This window comes from Pholcus phalangioides, unplaced genomic scaffold (genome assembly GCF_987345545.1).
Source record: "Pholcus phalangioides strain wild (caught in Gottingen) unplaced genomic scaffold, Ppha-v1.0 ptg000030l_1, whole genome shotgun sequence".
NCBI classification, from domain to species: Eukaryota; Metazoa; Arthropoda; class Arachnida; order Araneae; family Pholcidae; genus Pholcus; species Pholcus phalangioides.
The window spans coordinates 7,817,312-7,835,416 of record NW_028301620.1 but is presented as its reverse complement, the minus strand read 5'-3'; the positions used below and the strand labels follow the sequence as shown (position 1 = coordinate 7,835,416).

The 18,105-nt window shown below is 31.6% G+C and overlaps 1 protein-coding gene across 6 annotated transcripts in view; it reads left to right on the top strand.

The window, feature by feature from the left end:
• LOC149067529 (uncharacterized) overlaps positions 1 to 10,135 on the top strand; it is a 224,141-nt gene extending 214,006 nt beyond the window's left edge. For 4 of the 6 annotated variants that reach the window (XM_089252640.1, XM_089252641.1, XM_089252637.1 and 1 more), the window contains 2 exons: positions 1,236 to 1,384; positions 6,444 to 10,135. In XM_089252640.1, the coding sequence (XP_089108766.1) occupies positions 1,236 to 1,372 (137 nt within the window). In that variant the 3' untranslated portion in view covers positions 1,373 to 1,384; positions 6,444 to 10,135. Of the gene's footprint in view, positions 1 to 1,235; positions 1,385 to 6,443 lie in introns of those variants that run through there. The other 2 variants (XM_089252639.1, XR_016195345.1) reach the window with 2 other exon arrangements.
• Positions 10,136 to 18,105: the final 7,970 nt, after the last annotated feature.

Below are 18,105 nucleotides of genomic sequence, written 5' to 3'. Positions count from 1 at the left end.
CCAGCAAGAAAACGAAACTAGCACAACTCCGACAACATAAGCACGTTAGGACCGCCACGCATGTGCACGTACACTCACAATACGTTTCTGTATCGATAAATTCGTTAGTGATTCCGCTGAGGAATGTGTACGAGTTGCATATACGGTTAAGAAGTAGAGAAAATCACTTATTTTTGAAACGTTTGTATATACATCGGATATGCTATACTTTTAGCAGGCCTTGACAAATTCCAGGTGCCAAGTCATCACGGCAACTAAAAACGTGGTATTCTCACCAAATGTCTCTTTTTAAGTCTGAAGACAGCACAAAATTATGTCAATAAGTCTGTTATCATGGGAAAGGTCCCTAAATCCCGGAAAAGTCAACGAATACCCCATACAGGGTATCCTGTAAGTGCTAATACGGCCATTTCATCAACCATCCATTCTGGAAATATGATTCCAATTTAAAAAATTCTCAAATGGTGTTCAAAAATTACCCTGTAACGGTTTTTGGAATGAAAATACAGTGTGTAAGAAAAGAATCTAAATTTTGATATGGCACCCTTCCATAACTTCCAAATAGAGAAATGATGCCCTGTTTCTCCTGAGGCCAACAAAAAAAATTCCAAGTTTCTAAGTACAATATTCGCTGAAATATTTGAATTTGAAAACCGGAGAAAAGTGGAAAGGAAAGAATAAATGAGGAAAAGGACCGTTGTTTGTTAGTTTTCGCTGTTCTTTCATAACTTTTCTCTGATTTTGAATTGAAATATGTTAGCTGATATTGCACTTAGAAACATGAAATTTTTTTTGTTGGCCTCAGGAGATACGGAGCAACAACTTTCTGACTGGAAGTTACAGGACAATGGGACCGTATAAAAATTTAGATTTTTTTATTATGTGACACACACACACACACTCTCAAAACCGGTACAGGGTAATTTTTTTACCCCTTTTGATCATTTTTTAAATTGGAATCTTACCTCTACGATGGACGATTGAGGAGATAAAGTCCGCATTGGCGCTCTTACAGGATGTAGTACCAATGTAGTAGCAATGTTTTGCGGGGAAAAAAAGATTCTTGACACCTATGAAATTTTGCTGGCGCCAAATGTTTTTTGGATATGCTTTTATTGTAATATGCAAAATTCACAACTCAGTAAAATTTTTATTTGTTTCTCACATTCGTTAAAAAAGTAATTTTTAATCGATAAATTCACTGATGAATTTGTTATTGCCTCTTCTTTCGTCAGATAGTGAGCAACCAGCCCTGGAGGATGCCGACCCTACATTCCGGAAACCTTACCGCTCATCCACTGTTACCACAAGGATGCCACGGAGCGATCTGCACCATTCTTTAGTTAGAGTGATGCGAGGCCATTCTTTTTGATTATGAATTCAGGTATGCTATGATATTTTACTTTACAACATGGTTATGAATCTTGCGTTTGAAATATTCTCAAATTAACAAATTAGTTTTAAAATTTCATTCTTGAAAAATTCCATTTTATAGAAAAAATTGTTACTACATAATTATTTCCTTCAAAAATGAATCATGGGAACAAAAGAAAACGATCTAAACTTCTTATCGACTCTTTCGTTTCTTTTGTTTGTTTCTTATTTCACGCGTGCAGACATTTCGCCAGGATTACGCTATAAAGTTTGATAAAAGTTCTTTTACAAAACTTGAAGAAAAAAACACAACCAATATGGCCGGAAAAAAAAATAGGCGGCTTTTTCTCAGCCCAAGGTATCAAGGAAACAGATATTTTCTGGATATTATGCTGAGGTGAACTCAACTGCTGAGGTGAACTCAACTCACGCCACAGCGCGTGGAATAAGGAAGGCGGGGTCCTATCTCAGTGGTGTAGATGGTAGGAAGCATGTTTACCCGGTATGCGAGGGGGACTGGGTTCTAGTCCCCACATAGGTAGAATGACTTTTCTTTCCGAGTTCACCGTTGAACTTCGCTTATCACTGGCAAACCGTTGATCCTAGGGATGTACTTTCCCATTTTTGAAAACGTGTCCAAATGACTTGCAGACTTCAGATACGCCATTCATATTGCAAGGAGTTGCATAGTTATTACAATAAAGAAAAAAAACTTCTTATTTGGTCACCCTGTCCTAAAAATTCGATTAGAAAATTGTTGCCCAGTTTCTCCTGAGCCCAACAAAAAAAATATCAACTTTTCCAAGGGAAATATTTGCTGAGATATTTGAATTCAAGCTAAAATTTCTGAAAAGAATGTAAAGAACAGTATAATGAGCTTTTCCGTTCGTTTATGCAGTTCCCCTTCATTTTCAATGGTTTTTGAATTCAAATGTCTCAGCGAATATTGCACTTGAAAACGTGGATTATTTTTTATTTTATTTTATTTTTATTTATTTTTATTTTATTTTATTTTTATTTTTGGACTCAGAGGAGAAACAAGGCGTCTACTTTCTCTAATTGGGTTTTTAGGACAGAGCGATCAAATAAAAAGTTAATTCTTTTTATATTTCAATAACTATACAACCCCTTTGCAATATGAATGACGTATCTGAGATCTACACGCTACTTGTTGTAATTGGACGTATGCCTCTAGGATCAACAGATCACCAGTAATTTTGTAGCCAAGGAACTTGAAGTCATCACATTGTATATTAGAGTCGTGACCATCCTGGCCATCTTGAGAGTACCTGAGTGTTTTAGACTTTCCATCTCTCTCTCTCCATTCACGAGTGGGTTATCACTTGTTAAACAAATTGAAACACAGACTAATAAATTGTTCAAAAACCAGTAATTTTACCATCTAGATTTTTAATGATCGCAGCCAAAATGAGGTTTATTGTTCTGAAAATGGCAACTTTACATTCACCTTGACGGTCGATCAATAAATGCTTTGCTGATCGTGTGTAAACGTAATCTTTCATAAAGATTGAACTGCTTCGCGTGCGAAGACCTCATTCGATTTAAAATACTGTATACATTTTCCGAAAAAAAGTATATTTTTGTATGAGTACCTTCATCTATCGTTCGTTTGCATGTTTCCCCATTTTTTCCCGTGTCTCTATTTTGAGCTGGTGCTATTGAAAATTACAACCCTTAGATGAGCGAAATTTCGAGAATTATGAAAGGTGAAAATTTTTCATGTATTTTGCCGAGTCAATGCAATTTCATTAAAGGGTCCACTACTCTATCGTCTTGAAAAAGTCGAATTTTCAAAAATGACTTCCAAAAAATATTTCATTCAATTGCAAATAAAATACTAAAAATTTCTTGTCAGTCAATCGGTTAATTTGTTCTTCCATAATTCAAGAAAGAAATATTGGATTATAGTGTTTTACACTATAATCCAATATACGTATAAAAGAAAAAAACACTTTAAACGTGATTTTCTCAGATTGCAGTTTTTAAGCTCATCCGTACGGATTTAAAAATTGACTAATGGGAAGTATTTTTTGAAGAAAAAAAACGTTGAATTTAAATTTTTGAAATTTATATATTTTTTCAAACTTTAAAAATTCATAAAATTCTACCGAATGGTCAGATATAAAAGTCCGAGATCTATTCTGCTAACACATGTCGACTAAACTTTCCTGCGAAAATTCAGTTTTTGGAGCAGTGGTTTTCTTTAAATCTTACGGATGAGCTCAAAAAATGCAATCTGAGAAAATCGCTTTCAAAATGTTTTTTCTTGTATATGTTTACACTATAATCCACGCAGTACTTCTTTCTTTAATTATGAACGAACAAATTAACCGATTGACACGAAATTTTTAGTATTTTATTTGCAATCAATTGAAATATTTTTTGGAGTTATTTTTGAAAATTCTACTTTTCCAAGTCGAAAGAGTAATGAGACCCCTTAAAAATAATAAAAAAATCGAGGGTTTATACAGAGTGCAAATCATCGAAAATCATCGATAATCATCGAAACATATTTCCAATTAACAAAAAGTACCCCGGTAACATTCAGATCCTATATACGCCATATATGTTACAGTCATGAAGCTAGCGAGACGGTCCCCCTTCTGAAAAAGTCTCTCCGAGGAGAGCAGGCAGACCTTCAACGCAATACTTATATAACATCAAAATTCAAGCATCTAATCGATTTCTACCATGTTCACTTCGAAATATGAAAGACAGATTGCAGCACCAGAGAGCAGAACAGGAAACAAGCACAACTCTAAGTACGTTAGGAGTCACGCATACACCCAGAGCACAAGAGTACACGTTCCGACGTGCACCGATTCGTTAGAAATTCCGCAGAGAAATGTGTACGAGGTGCATGTACGGTCAAGCAGTGATAGTCATGCCGACCGAAAAAAAAATGTGCTCGGTTAAAATTTTTACATGCCCGGGCATGTCGGATAATTTATCCAGCCTGTTCCCTACATTCAAAACAATGAATAAACGCTGGAAATACATTTACAATGAGCATCTAGTTTTTAACGTGATTTTAATGGCTCAGGCTTATGAAAGCAGAAGAAACATCGTATTAACCGATATTTCACTGCATCCGATTACTTTATAAATAGGCACAACTTATCAAAATAATCAATTATTCTGCTAATTGCTGAGAATTTGATTTCTCAAATAAAAAAACCGATCGAATGCGTTGAAATATGACCAAAGCTTATACGTGTAAAATTATAAAGTAATATTCAAAGTCAAAGATAGATGTGGCTAAAACAAAACTAACTTAGGCGAGTGCAAAATTGAAACCAAAAACTAACTCAAAATGGGACAAAATTGAAACCAAAAACTAACTCAAAATGGGACAAAATTGAAACCAAAAACTGACTCAAAGTGGGACAAAATTGAAACCAAAAACTGACTCAAAATGGGACAAAATTGAAACCAAAAACTAACTCAAAATGGGACAAAATCTGTCCACTGACCAAAATAAAATTAAAAAAGCAATCATATTAGCCGATAAATGACGTTGAACGTTATACAGAACGCCGAACTCAAAAGAGCCCTATTCTCCTTCATCTTGGGGTAACATAATATTAAATTGGCATAAAATATGGTATAAATGATAATATATTTGAAGGGGGGAAAAAAGAGAAAAGAAAATGGCATTTTTTGTTGCGGAAAATTGCCTTATCCACAGTTCGTCACACATTTTATATCTTCAGTCGTGAGACTGTCTTAAACATTGTCTTGAAGGATGAACACTAATGAATGTTTGAGTATTTACAAAAAAAAAAAAAAGTATGTATGTGTACACAAGCGCACACACATTTTTCAAAATTCGGACACATATTTTGTATGGAGTATGTTTTTAGGCCTTAGATATTTCAAAAACTCGCGAGCACCATAAATGGAGATCTCTCTCAGATGTTGGTGACACGACCTTTCTTGTTTTTTGAAGTAGTTTCGAGATGGTTCCTTGATGTGGGGAACGACACCTTCAAATCTTTGTGCAGATCAGTGAGGTGGAAAAATTTTGATGCTCTACAGCAGTGTTTCCCAAAGTGGGCAATATCGCATCGCCCCCCTGGTGGGCGATAGAACCTACTGATTTAACATAGGATCCTATGGGTTCATTTCACTTCGGGGGCGATGAGAAGGAAAAAATTACTGATGAAGGGGGCGATGGAACAAAAAGTTTGGGAAACTATGCTCTAGAGTAAAGCGCCTGAGGACGCGAATCTGGAATCGTAGCCGATATTTGATTACATCAAATTTTTCTGTAATTGATACGTTAATGAGGTAACTGATATGAGTAATATTCTATTTCATTCATTTTAATTCTATTTCATTCATTTTAATTCTATTTCATTCATTTTAATTTTATTTCATTCATTTTAATTCTATTTCATTCATTTTAATTTTATTTCATTCATTTTAATTCTATTTCATTCATTTTAATTCTATTTGATTCATTTTAATTCTATTTCATTTTCATTCATTTACTCTCTAATTCAGAAATTAATGTTTTAACAGTCATTAATGGAAAAACAGAAATTAATGTTTTACCTCAACAGCCGAGGACGCCGGAGGTGACTTAACACATTTTGGATCGCTCTTTCGATTTTTTTAACCAAATTGCACCTAATTTTTACATATGATTATTGGTTACTTAAATAAAATGTTTGAAAGGTTTCAAATCCTCCCCCCCCCCTCCACATTCCATCACCTACAACGAAGAAAATAAGACTTCCTTCGGAGTTTAGGTCACTACCGTGCACACACATTTTATAGATCACTCTTTTGGTCAGTCACATCCTGGCGCACTTTCTTGGTCAGTCTTTTACAGCAAGAATTTACGGCAGGAAAAATTTAAAAAAGGCATTGATGGCATTACACTTGAACTTCCGGGCTCTAGCTGTATTACTTACACCAAACCATCTTTCTACCAACCCTTCAAATATTTGAGTACTTGTCAGCTCTGCCTGTATTTCATTTGAATAATTTTAAAAACTTAGTCAGATGCATTAAAACTGATCTTATATGTACTATATTTTCAGCTCTTATCTTCGCCGCGATTGCTGAAGATATGATAGAATGGAAATGAAGGCTCACCATCGTCCGATCTGGTTGCTCTCCATAATTCAGCTCCGTGTTGTCTGTCTGTGTCGGTGAGCGTCTTCTGGTTCACCAGCAAAAAATTCCTTCCCTCCCTTCGTCAGTCCGTGAGATCTGCTGTTGTCTACAAGTTCCTGCTGCAATAACATATAAATACATAGGTCTATCCGTATTTCACCAGTGCCATCTTTCACGAAAAAATAAATAAATAAGGTAGTTGTAACATGTGGATAGCATCTGTCCTGGGTCATATTCATCGTGTCTTTATTGTATCCAATATGGAAATTGAAAGAAACAAAATTGCTAAAGTCTTCAGTTTTTTTTAAATTTTGAAAAATTATTAAATTAATGACTATTATTTTACATCTTTTTAACCGATATATATTCATTTTCTACGTTTTGTTTTTTTTGACGAACATATTCGATCGATCATAAATCGTGAGAGAGATGCGTCGAAGTTAAATTTTAGAGCTGCAATTGTAAAGTGATATCCGAGAGGATTTTTTTAACACTTAAACTGCTCCCATCGTCACAAAGTGAGGTTCTTAATGGGATGCTCAATAATCCCTGTGATGATATGAAATGCTTTCTTCAGATGAAATTCTTAAAATTACGTACAGATGGAGCATGAATATACGCTCTAGTTTATTTTCCTTCGTTATTTCTACGATGATCATACGTCCCGTATTTCCATATACGTAATTTTCTTGTATTTTCGTATTCTGGACATCCCGTTTTTCAATGAAACCTACTCTTGAAATTTTATTCTTTACTGAAATCACAAGGATAAATTATTTTTCAACTCATAAATCATATTATGATAATTACAATTGCAAATGAGAGTATTCAGCTCACACATTTGTCATGTTAAACGTTTTATTCATTTTAATACACTGCAATTTACAGTAAAGTTTCACTACCCGCTATTAGTGATCTCTCAGTGATTTATGCAATAATTAGCAATTTTGCTTACCTTTGGCATCATTTTTGGCGATGCCCCCTATTTTTTATATTATTTTTCACGAGGAAATATGGTCAGCCTGATTATTTTCCTATTCTCCAACAGGTTTGCTTCTACTGTACTCGTATTCTCCCTTTTTTTATTCAAAGTCCGATTTATGCAACGTCCAAGTTTGAATGCAATCTCTTTCAAAGGGCTTGAAAGGGACCTCACTTCCTTGCTGTTCGTCTTACGATGATGATGGTGGTGGACTTACTTGTCCGCATGAGAATCTTTGGAAAAAAATCCCAAATTTCACGTATCTTCGTGATGAACATGACTTCAAGGCAGATGTTACACCCTCATGCAAACTCAATAATAAATAATCGTGAACACGAGAATCTCATGCTGATGATGATTACTACGGTTATTTGAAATTTTACGCATTCTAACCGTACACACATCATCCTAAGATTCTTAGTATACTAAAATCTTAAATTATAAGAATGAAGATGCGCGGGGTTTTTGTACCCGCAAGAATAGAAAAATTTAAATAAAATAAAATTATACCGATAATAGCACAAGCGCAGTTACAGCCATCAATCAATCAAAATCTGAAAGTTTTTATTGGTGATTTCATCTTTTTATACGTATAATATAAAATGGGGATTTTGTGTCACTTTTATCGAAAAAAAAATTACGAATCAATGTATTTAAAATCTATTAATACACATTTAAATTGAAAAATTTAGAGAGGACTCTCTCTCTCTCTCTCTCTCTTTCTTTCTCTCTCTTTAATATTTAACAGAAATAGAAAGAAAAATGTTTTTAAAAATTGCATTGTAATTGCGCTTGTGCAGAAAATTCAGAATTTTTATTCCTCTTCCCTTTGACCCTCTCCCTCCCCCTTTAAATCATAACTTTGCCTCCCTGGGTCGGTCTTGAACACGAAATGATCAAAACAAACACACATGGTTAAGCATTTGACTAATTACCCTTCCCATTTTTCATTAATCATCTCGGAAAAATTATCCGCGTCTTATATAATGTATATGCATATATTATTTAACCATCTCCGTTACAGTTTGTAAATATTCTTGCAAAAATATTTCCTACTAGTGCTTAATAAATCATTATAAACAATTATAAAAATCGTGTTATATTATTTTTTCTTACACAACGATTCTCACCCGATATTTTTGAATCAATTCACACTTTTCTTTCTTAATTTAAATGATTAATGATGTCTATAATTGAAACATGACTGGATAAAATGCGTTAATAAAGTCGTTATTGATGGCTTTTGCATATAAATATTTTTAGTAATTATTTTTATTTCAAAATCCTATGGGAAAATTGCATTTATACGTTGGCAGCTAGTACAGATTTTTGGTGCAGGATAATCTTTTGACTCCTTATATATATATAACCGTCATTATAATGTTTTTTTTCTATATATATATATATATATATATATATAAAAATCAGTATATACTACTTGTATCAATCACACATACACACCTAAATAACTTAAAAAATTAATATTCTAATTCTGATCATAATTTTTTTTATTTCATTACTTGATAATTGTTGACATGACAATTATTACTTTAGTAATTTCAGTTTTGTTTCTTATTCCCTATCATTCATAATTGCAGTCAAACTTGGTGTTGTAAAGATACCTCGACTATAATGTAACTAATTGACGGCCTCGGCTGATTCCTATGGAGAATAATATTAACGAACCTTGCTTATTACGTCGATGAAAATGCAACGACGTCGGATATAACGACACATTTTTTTGTCCCTTTTCTTCCGTTTCTCAAGAAATTCCTGAAAAATTCCTATAAAAAATGTCCCGTTTTTGCAACGAAGCTTACTAAAATGGAGGATGAAAATAATTATGATAATTTACAAATTATATTATAAGAATATAGTTATAAATATTGATCTCGCATATATGTCATGTGGAGGTTTTTTTCTTTTTTTTCTGTAAAATAACTTTTAATTCCTTGCGGACTTGATGTTGCACTTTATTTTCAGACAAGAGTTATTTATTGACAGTTGGCAACATTTTTTGGCAAGAATTGGCGATATTCCGTGATTATTTAGGATCCTAATTTTACCGTATTTTTCTCGATGAAATTATGGTCATATTGATCATAGTGAAATAACTTCATCTTTGCCTTTGATTGCATCAGATTTTATTTTTCATACGTGAATATTGTCTTGGAAAAAATCAGTCTCGGTTGTAACCACATCTCGGTTATAACGACAAAACTTCGTGGAATCTCCGGTGTCGTTATAACCAAATTTGACTGTAATTATACTGTTTAAAACTGTATAACAAAACAAACGCTACTACAAGAGGGAATATCCAACGAGACGGCAAATTATTAAAATAAAATGTCCATATATAAACAGTATAGTTATCGTTCACCTTCATATTAATAAGTTCATTCAACAATTACTAATAAACAGTTTATCCATCAAGAGAATGCATTTATCAACTCAGATAAAACAATTATTGACATCAAAACGCTTTGCAAATAAATTATGTATTACAATATACATTGTTTTAAGTTGGATTTGTAAATTTGTTTAATAAACATGGTAGAATCAATAGAATATTGCGAATGTTATCAGTTATGCAATTCAAAGTTTCAGTAGAAAAACAATTTTGACTTCTATTAAAACATAATTATTTCAATGTTAGATAAATTTCCAAAATTAAATTTTAAATATTTGTATCTATAAAACAATTTGGATCCATAAAAAAATTTAATATTGAAAATTTATTTAGTGTACTCAAATAACTAAGTTTTTAATCATAAATCTTTAGCGTATGTATCCCCTTCAACAAAAAAAGAAATTGTTATTACGACTAATTATTATATTAATTAAATATTGTTAAACTAAAAAGTCGTACATTTCCCCTTATTCTAATCAATATTGATTTAAAACTCAATATAATAACTAAAATTTACGTTTTCATTGGAAATTAATTTTTGTCAATAAAATCAACAAAAATAATTTTAATTGAAAAAACAATCTATTGTAATTACCACTTTATTTATGTATATTTCTGGTGTATGTCATTCTAAATATAGTGTAGATATGATATATATGAACGCAAAATGAAAAATAAATTTAAAAAAAAACTGGCACTGAAATTTCAGTAGGAAACCTTAAAAATAAATTATAGAAGCATGTATGTTCTCTTGTTCGCAAAAGAATATTTATTGTAATAATGAGTGTCTATGTGAAGCTAAAAATGATAATAATAAGCAATGTTTCTCTATACTTTTAATGCATATTTATTATGTAAACATGATAATCACATTTGTTTCTCTTTTCCTACTTGTTTTGTTTTTTTCTCTTCATATTTCGAATCATTCATCCAAAAAAAGATTTTTGCTCTGTAATAATGTCTCGCTTCCGAAGCAAAAAATGAAACATTCTGTATATGTGCTATGTCTGTGTATGTGTGTACTGTATAAGTGTGTTTCAAAATAAAAAGCCGAAGAAGAAGAAGAAACCAATTTCCAAATTATGTGACAATTTTTTCGCAAAACGGGGGAAAGAAAACAAGGAAAAAAAACTGAAAACAATTTTTTTTTTTTAATTTTTCTCCCAATTTCATCCTTCTTCTATGCAAAGATTTAAAAAAAAAATAAAAAAAATCATGATAATAAAAAATGAATATATTATATATATACATAATTACTGTAAGTACGCGAGTGGATTTTCAATGTAAAAGAACATTTACTATATTATAGATATTTGCGTTGTACGTATTAGAAAATTTAGCTTGTGATGTTATTATCATTATTATCATAAAATTTAGAAATTTCTTTCTTTTTTTGCAATTTTTTCATCATGTTGTATGAATGAGAGTGCGAAAAAAATTTTGACACAAATAATAATTATAATATAAATAAATAATAATTCATATACAAAACGGACTTCCCGACAATGCGCTCATGTTTTTTTTTTTTGTTACGAACATTGCGAGCATTTCAAAGATATATGCAATTGGATCGTTATTCGGAATTTTCTGATCTCTTTTACATTATTATTGAAATTCCTTTCTATTTAATACATTTCATTATTTAATTTTATCATTATCACATTATTTTGATTTTATTATTATTACATCACTTTAATTTTATCATTGTATTATTTTTATTTATTTATTATTATATAATTTTAATTTTGTTATAATATTATTTATAATATTATTTCTATTACTTTTCAATATTTTCACATATGTATATAATATAATATACTTGCCTGTATATACATAACTATTAGATAATAAGTTATAGTTATTCACGTTTTTAATTCAATTATATATGGGGTATTTAGCTCTAAAAATATATTTCAACTCAAAAAATTTATTTCTTTTAACATTGGATAATAATATTATTATAAATACGAAATGATAATATTATATGAAAAAAGTAAATTATCATTTTAATTTAATTTCTGCATATATTCATAATATATAAACCTATATGTTTCTATGACTTGTCTTACATCAAGATACTAACTTTCATTAATATTTATTTCAATTTTTTGGATGTATAAAAAATAAATTATTTGAGTCTGTTTAGCCCAGGGCTCCTAAATCCTTGGCTGGACTCGTATAGGCCAGGGTTTTTACCATTATCTTATGGTAAATTTTTTTCATGTTATAATAATTCAATTTACGTTTCTAATTTGTTTTAAATAATAATTTTAATTTATTTAAGTATTATTTAAATAAAAATATATACAATAATATTTTTCGTTCGTTTTAAATTAAGGAAGGATTCAAAAAATATATAACCTAGTTTATATATTACTTATACATAATATATTAATAATACATAATACGCTCCATATTAATAAATAATTTGTAATATTCATAAATGTATTTTATGCAGATAAACAATAACTTTCATTGAAAATGTTATGAACAGTATAACCTAATTTATATATTGCTTAATTATATTAATAACGCATAAAACACCTCCATATTAATTCATTATTAATTTATAATATTCATAAATATATTATAAGTAGATAAATAGTTTCTTCTATTTTTCTTCAAACAATAACAATGATAATCAAAAATTCTCATGCATGATATAAAAATTATAAACATTTTTATCACATCACTATCATATTCACACGAGTCTAATAATAATTTCATTCTATGAATGATTTTTATTATTTTTTGAGTATGTTAAATTATAATAATCGTTTTAAAACATATTTTACTGTAAATTGCTTTATATACTTATTTCATTTTAAATTGTTTTATATATATATTTAGTGTTTTATTTTATTATAAATCATCTTTGACTTTGTTACTGTTCAAATGAATTAATGTTTTTTTCGGAATTGCACTGAAATTATCAGCACATAAATTACATTTACAGAAATTGACTGACTTTTTTTGTACAATGTATGAGCGCGTTCGTGTACAGGTGAAAGACAAGTATCGCTCGGGTAGTATATAAAGACATTGCATGTACATATATATTCGAAACGTTATGCAAATGAGAACAAGAAATGCGATTGCGGGTCCGAAGCAGGTGACAAAAAAAGATGAAATGAAAAAAAAAGAAACAGTATTTTTTAGAAATATATTTTTTTAATGTACATATAATATATAAATGTATACATAAATATATATTTGCCCAGCTCTTGCAGTGGTTCGTCGTGAGAAATTCTTTTTGTTACTTGGGGGGTGAGTATTTCGAGTGTCGGACATGATATACCTTCTAGCGAGATCCACAACAAAGGTAGAAGGTATATTTCGTCACACTCATGAATGTTCATGATTTCAGTGCTGATCCGAAATCGTATAATAATTAATTTAAATCAATTACAATCTTATATAGATAAGAGATCAGCACATTCTGATATAACTATCCACCAGCAAAAAAAAAAAAATAATAATAATAATAGGATTATATATAACTGTAATCATATGTTTTACCTGATTAATACAGTATATGTAAACTGGAATGCATGTGAATATATGTTGTTCATTTAGGAAAAAGGTGTATGCTTGTTTACATTTTGTGTGTGATTTAGATGAAGATAATCTCTCAATGTGCCTGTTTTTTCTTAAAAGGATAAGGAAAAAAATATTTCAAACAACGACAATTTTCTAAAGAAAACAAAAAAAAAACTAAAGTTTTCAGTGTTTTACTCCATGTTGTTTGACTACTTATTAAATGTATGATAATTACTTCAAATATACTTGCATCATACCTAATTAGTGCTTCTACGGTATGCAAATGATAGCAAAGTCACAAACATTGTAGTCCTCGTGCCAAAACGTCACGATTTCATCTCTAGTATAAAAGAAATGTCCATCAATGTAAACGAAATGAGCTGCATGTGTCATCCATATTTGCTCATGTGAAGAGAATTATCATCTGATACGCATTTTCAGTTGGAATTTTATCACGTTTCCTTTTTTCTTTCTTTCTTTTTCTTTTTTTTTGAACTCTATTCACATTATTAAGTATTTGTTGAAAAATAGTAAAATATATATTGGTTTTTTTTCATCGAAATTGACTGTTTTTCGTAGGGTTAGCAAATTTTAAACTCACAAACTATAGCAATTAAATCTGGCATTATTTCTTTGCAATGGAACATCCAAAACTAATCGCCATCAATTTGCTGTCAGTAATAGGTTGAATCAAAAGAAATATCCATTAATGAGCTGCATGTCATCCATATTCGCTCATATGAACAGAATTATCATCCTTATGATTGCTTGTATTTCTTATATTTTTCTTGATGAGAAATATGATTACCCCCCCGAGTACCAATGTCTAATTTTTTATTTCAACCCATTACTAATATCAGTAGCAACGATTAATGTATTATTATTCAAATTGAATAGTTCTTCACTTTGATTAAAATTAAATTATCAAGCTTGCCTGTGGACCGACCACCTCTGGTCCACAAGGACCATAAAAATGGCCCCAAAGATAGCTGGGTACAATTATATCTGTCATTACCACGATGAAAAGGGAATCACGCCAAGAAAAATGTCACCAATCTGGGGTAAAAATGAGACGTATCGGACAACTTTGGATTTTCGGAACGTCACAGCCAGCCATTGTTTTGCTTTCCACCGTTGAGTTAAAATTTGAAGTTTACATCATTTGAAATCAATTTATGTTATGATGTGAATTTAATGAATGGGAGGATTTTGAAAAATAGGGGCATTTTGCTTATTTTTATCGGACAGGATACTAACGTCTGATGTAATCCTGTTATTCATTACTTTATATCAAGAATAAGTACAATAACTGTACGTATAACAATGATTTTATGCTGCAAAATGATGGCAAATTCGAAAACGACGGTATCCCAATAAATTATCTTTCATCTCTTCTTGACCATGAGCTTCAATATTAATTAATTTCATTTAAAATAAATATTTAAATAATATTTGAGATAATTACTAAGACAGCAACATCTTTTAGATACGTTAGATGGAAGTATACATGTGTGTGTGAATCCTTGACCAAAACTACTCTCATAATGATGAACATCCATTAAAAGATAGTTGACATTTTCGAATTCCTTACTCATTGGATTTATAAATAAATTATTACACATATATTTAAATAAATTTTTATAATTAATTAATCAGAAAACACGCAATTCAGCATTGAGATGTTTGATTCGCAAAATGCATGTAATTTTTCAATTTTTTTTTTAATCATCTGCTCAATGTTCGTGTTCTGTCAGCGTGTACTCATTAATAATATGCTCATTTTTTAAACTGCTCATTGTACACGGGAAGAAAGCAGTCACTCGTTACTTTAAGAAAAAGTGGCCATGTAACTGCTATACATGCACGTAACGATTAACTTATTAGGTATGCAAATCGCGTTCGGCGGTTCGCTGAAATAATTTCCGTTCGTTTATAGGGTTATGAAAAAAATAAATTGACGTTTTTTCCTCTGTATGAGTGTACGAGTGTGTATGAATGGTTGTGGTTTTACTGTATGACATAAGAAAAAAAAATCAAAAAAAAATTATCTATTGTAGTAAATATTTCATGTACGAAGTAATAATTAATTGAAATCATGTTGCAAAAGAAATGAATAAATAATTGGATTGATAAATTTGCCTTTAGTAATGTTTCTCATTTAAAATCAGATGAATTTAGATCGCAACTGTTGATGAAATATTGTTTCCCTGTGCGCTAAGCATGTTCAACAAAATATGTAATAAAAAATGTTTATGCAAATTTCGTTCCGTTTAATTGTGATTTTTTTTCGTTTGTTGGGATTAATCAATGATATAATACAGAAGACTGGATGTTGTGAAGATATTTATTATTTGAGATATTAATTTTTTAAGGAAGGAAAAAACTCATCTTTGCCTCTACCGGGAGTCGAACCCGGGTCCCTCGATTGCCGGACGAGTGCTCTGAATCTTTTATTAACAAGTCGAGAGCGACATTCATGTCATATATATAGCCCTCTGGTGGCTCGTCGTCCTTGAGCTATTAGCTGATCGGTTTCACCGTCCATTGCACGGTTCCGTTCGGCATATATACGCTCTAGCGAAGGGAAATCTCTATTTCCTCTGTAGCTTAGTGGTCAGAGCACTCGTCCGGCAATCGAGGGACCCGGGTTCGACTCCCGGTAAAGGCAGAGATGAGTTTTTTTTCCTTCCTTAAAAAATTAACATCTCAAATAATAAATATCTTCACAACATCCAGTCTTCTGTATACCTTGTATTAACAAGTGGAGAGCGACATTCATGTCATACAATGATATAATAATTCGTTCTCGACTGGAACCCTTCGACTCTGGGATATTCTAAGGGAGTCACGGATGAAAATCAACTAAAAGGGAGCGGGGGGCAGAAGAAGCAGAGTGAGCTATGGAAGTGAAAAAAAAAACCTGTTATGAAGCGATTTACATAAGCGTCTCGTTTACACGATCTTCACTTATCCGACATTCCGTATTATCCGACGTCCCACCGCAAAAAAAACCAACACAAAAACGCATCAATCGGCAACAAGAACTGCAAGTTACGAGCGTAGTCTATTTTTTGTCGCTTCCGACTCTACCGTAACTAATTAGTTATCCCGACTGTACAGTGGCGAGTCCGTCTACACTATGACCATGATGATCAGTATCAAATAACTGATGAAGAAATTGTCGCTATTGTCAATTGCGATGACACCGAAATTGAAAAGCAAGATCAAGCACCAACTGTTGAGCCTCCCCAAATTTCACACAACGACTGAGGCTTTAGAAACTGCGATTAAATACATTGAGCAACAAGAAGCTACAGGAATCGACATAATAATGCTTCAGTGATGGCAAGACTTGGCAGCGAAGAAATGGCACTCGTCACGAAAGCAAACTACGATAAAAAAATTTCTTTAAATCATCACAGGACTGAACTTTTTAAGTATACTGTATCTAACCTCAGAATATTCTATAACTGTTAGTTTTCTGTAATCAGTCAATTTTTTCTTCTGTTATGTTATAAAACATGATTATTAGGTTATTATTAGGTTAACGTGTAAAATTTTAACATAGTTTGACGTTTAATGGGCTTTTTCTTAACACCTTCCTATTATCCGACATTTTCGCTTATCCGACGATCTGCCTTCCCGTTTATGTCGGATAAGCGAGACTCTACTGTAATATAATATGATGTGAGAAAATGGACTTTTTTAGAGTTTTGTGTAACCCCGATAAGACGGAGGCTAATCGTATCCATCCGGAGGGTTCAAAGATCCACCCTTATGTATACAATACTTATACACAGTAAATTCGCTCAGAAATTATGCGAGGATTCTGGTAAAGATAAGGTGCCACAAGAACAAGTTAAAGGTCATGGACGATAGAAGATTGAGAAACATTGGTTCAATCATGCTGATTCAAAAAAAAAAAAAGAATAAAAAGTGCTTGCCAATGATCGTCCCTACACCTCGTCCTCGGATGTCTCACCATAAAGGCTGCCGAGGTAGTCCTAAAACATGTACCCAACCAGATACAGCCTTAAAACCACAGGAGGGCATCATCATAATGTCATTTTCTCGAACGGATCGATGTCGCGAAACATCTCGGCCAATTCATATAGCAGCTGCGTAATTTCAGATTCATTACATTCAAGTAAAATCACTCTTTTGTGGACACAGGAGGGACAAAAAAAAATTCGTCTATAAAAGAGGGGTGATCATTTCTCAGGGGTTTAAATTCATACTTTAATTGTACAAGGAAATTATTATTAGGTCGTAAAAGAGGGTGACCATTATAAGGGGGTTTTATTATACCGTCTCTACATTGGTTTTTATTTCTGTCTTGTCCATCCCCAGAATGTCTGAAAATTATCTGTGTTATTTTTTGCCGATCCCATAAGTTATTTTTCGATTTGTTTATTGTTTGCAAATATGCAAACTATTTACGGTATTTGTTTCATTGCCGATCAGCAAATTATTTCTTATATTCATTTGTTTTTTTTTTACAGTCCGCAAATTGTGTCTCCCATTTATTTATTTTTGCTGGTCAAGAAATCTTATTTTTTATTAATTTCAGATGTTCCTCAAAGTCGTTCAACTACTTTTATTGGTCGGCATCTGTAAAAATATTGAAGAACACTATTCTAGAGTAAATACGTAA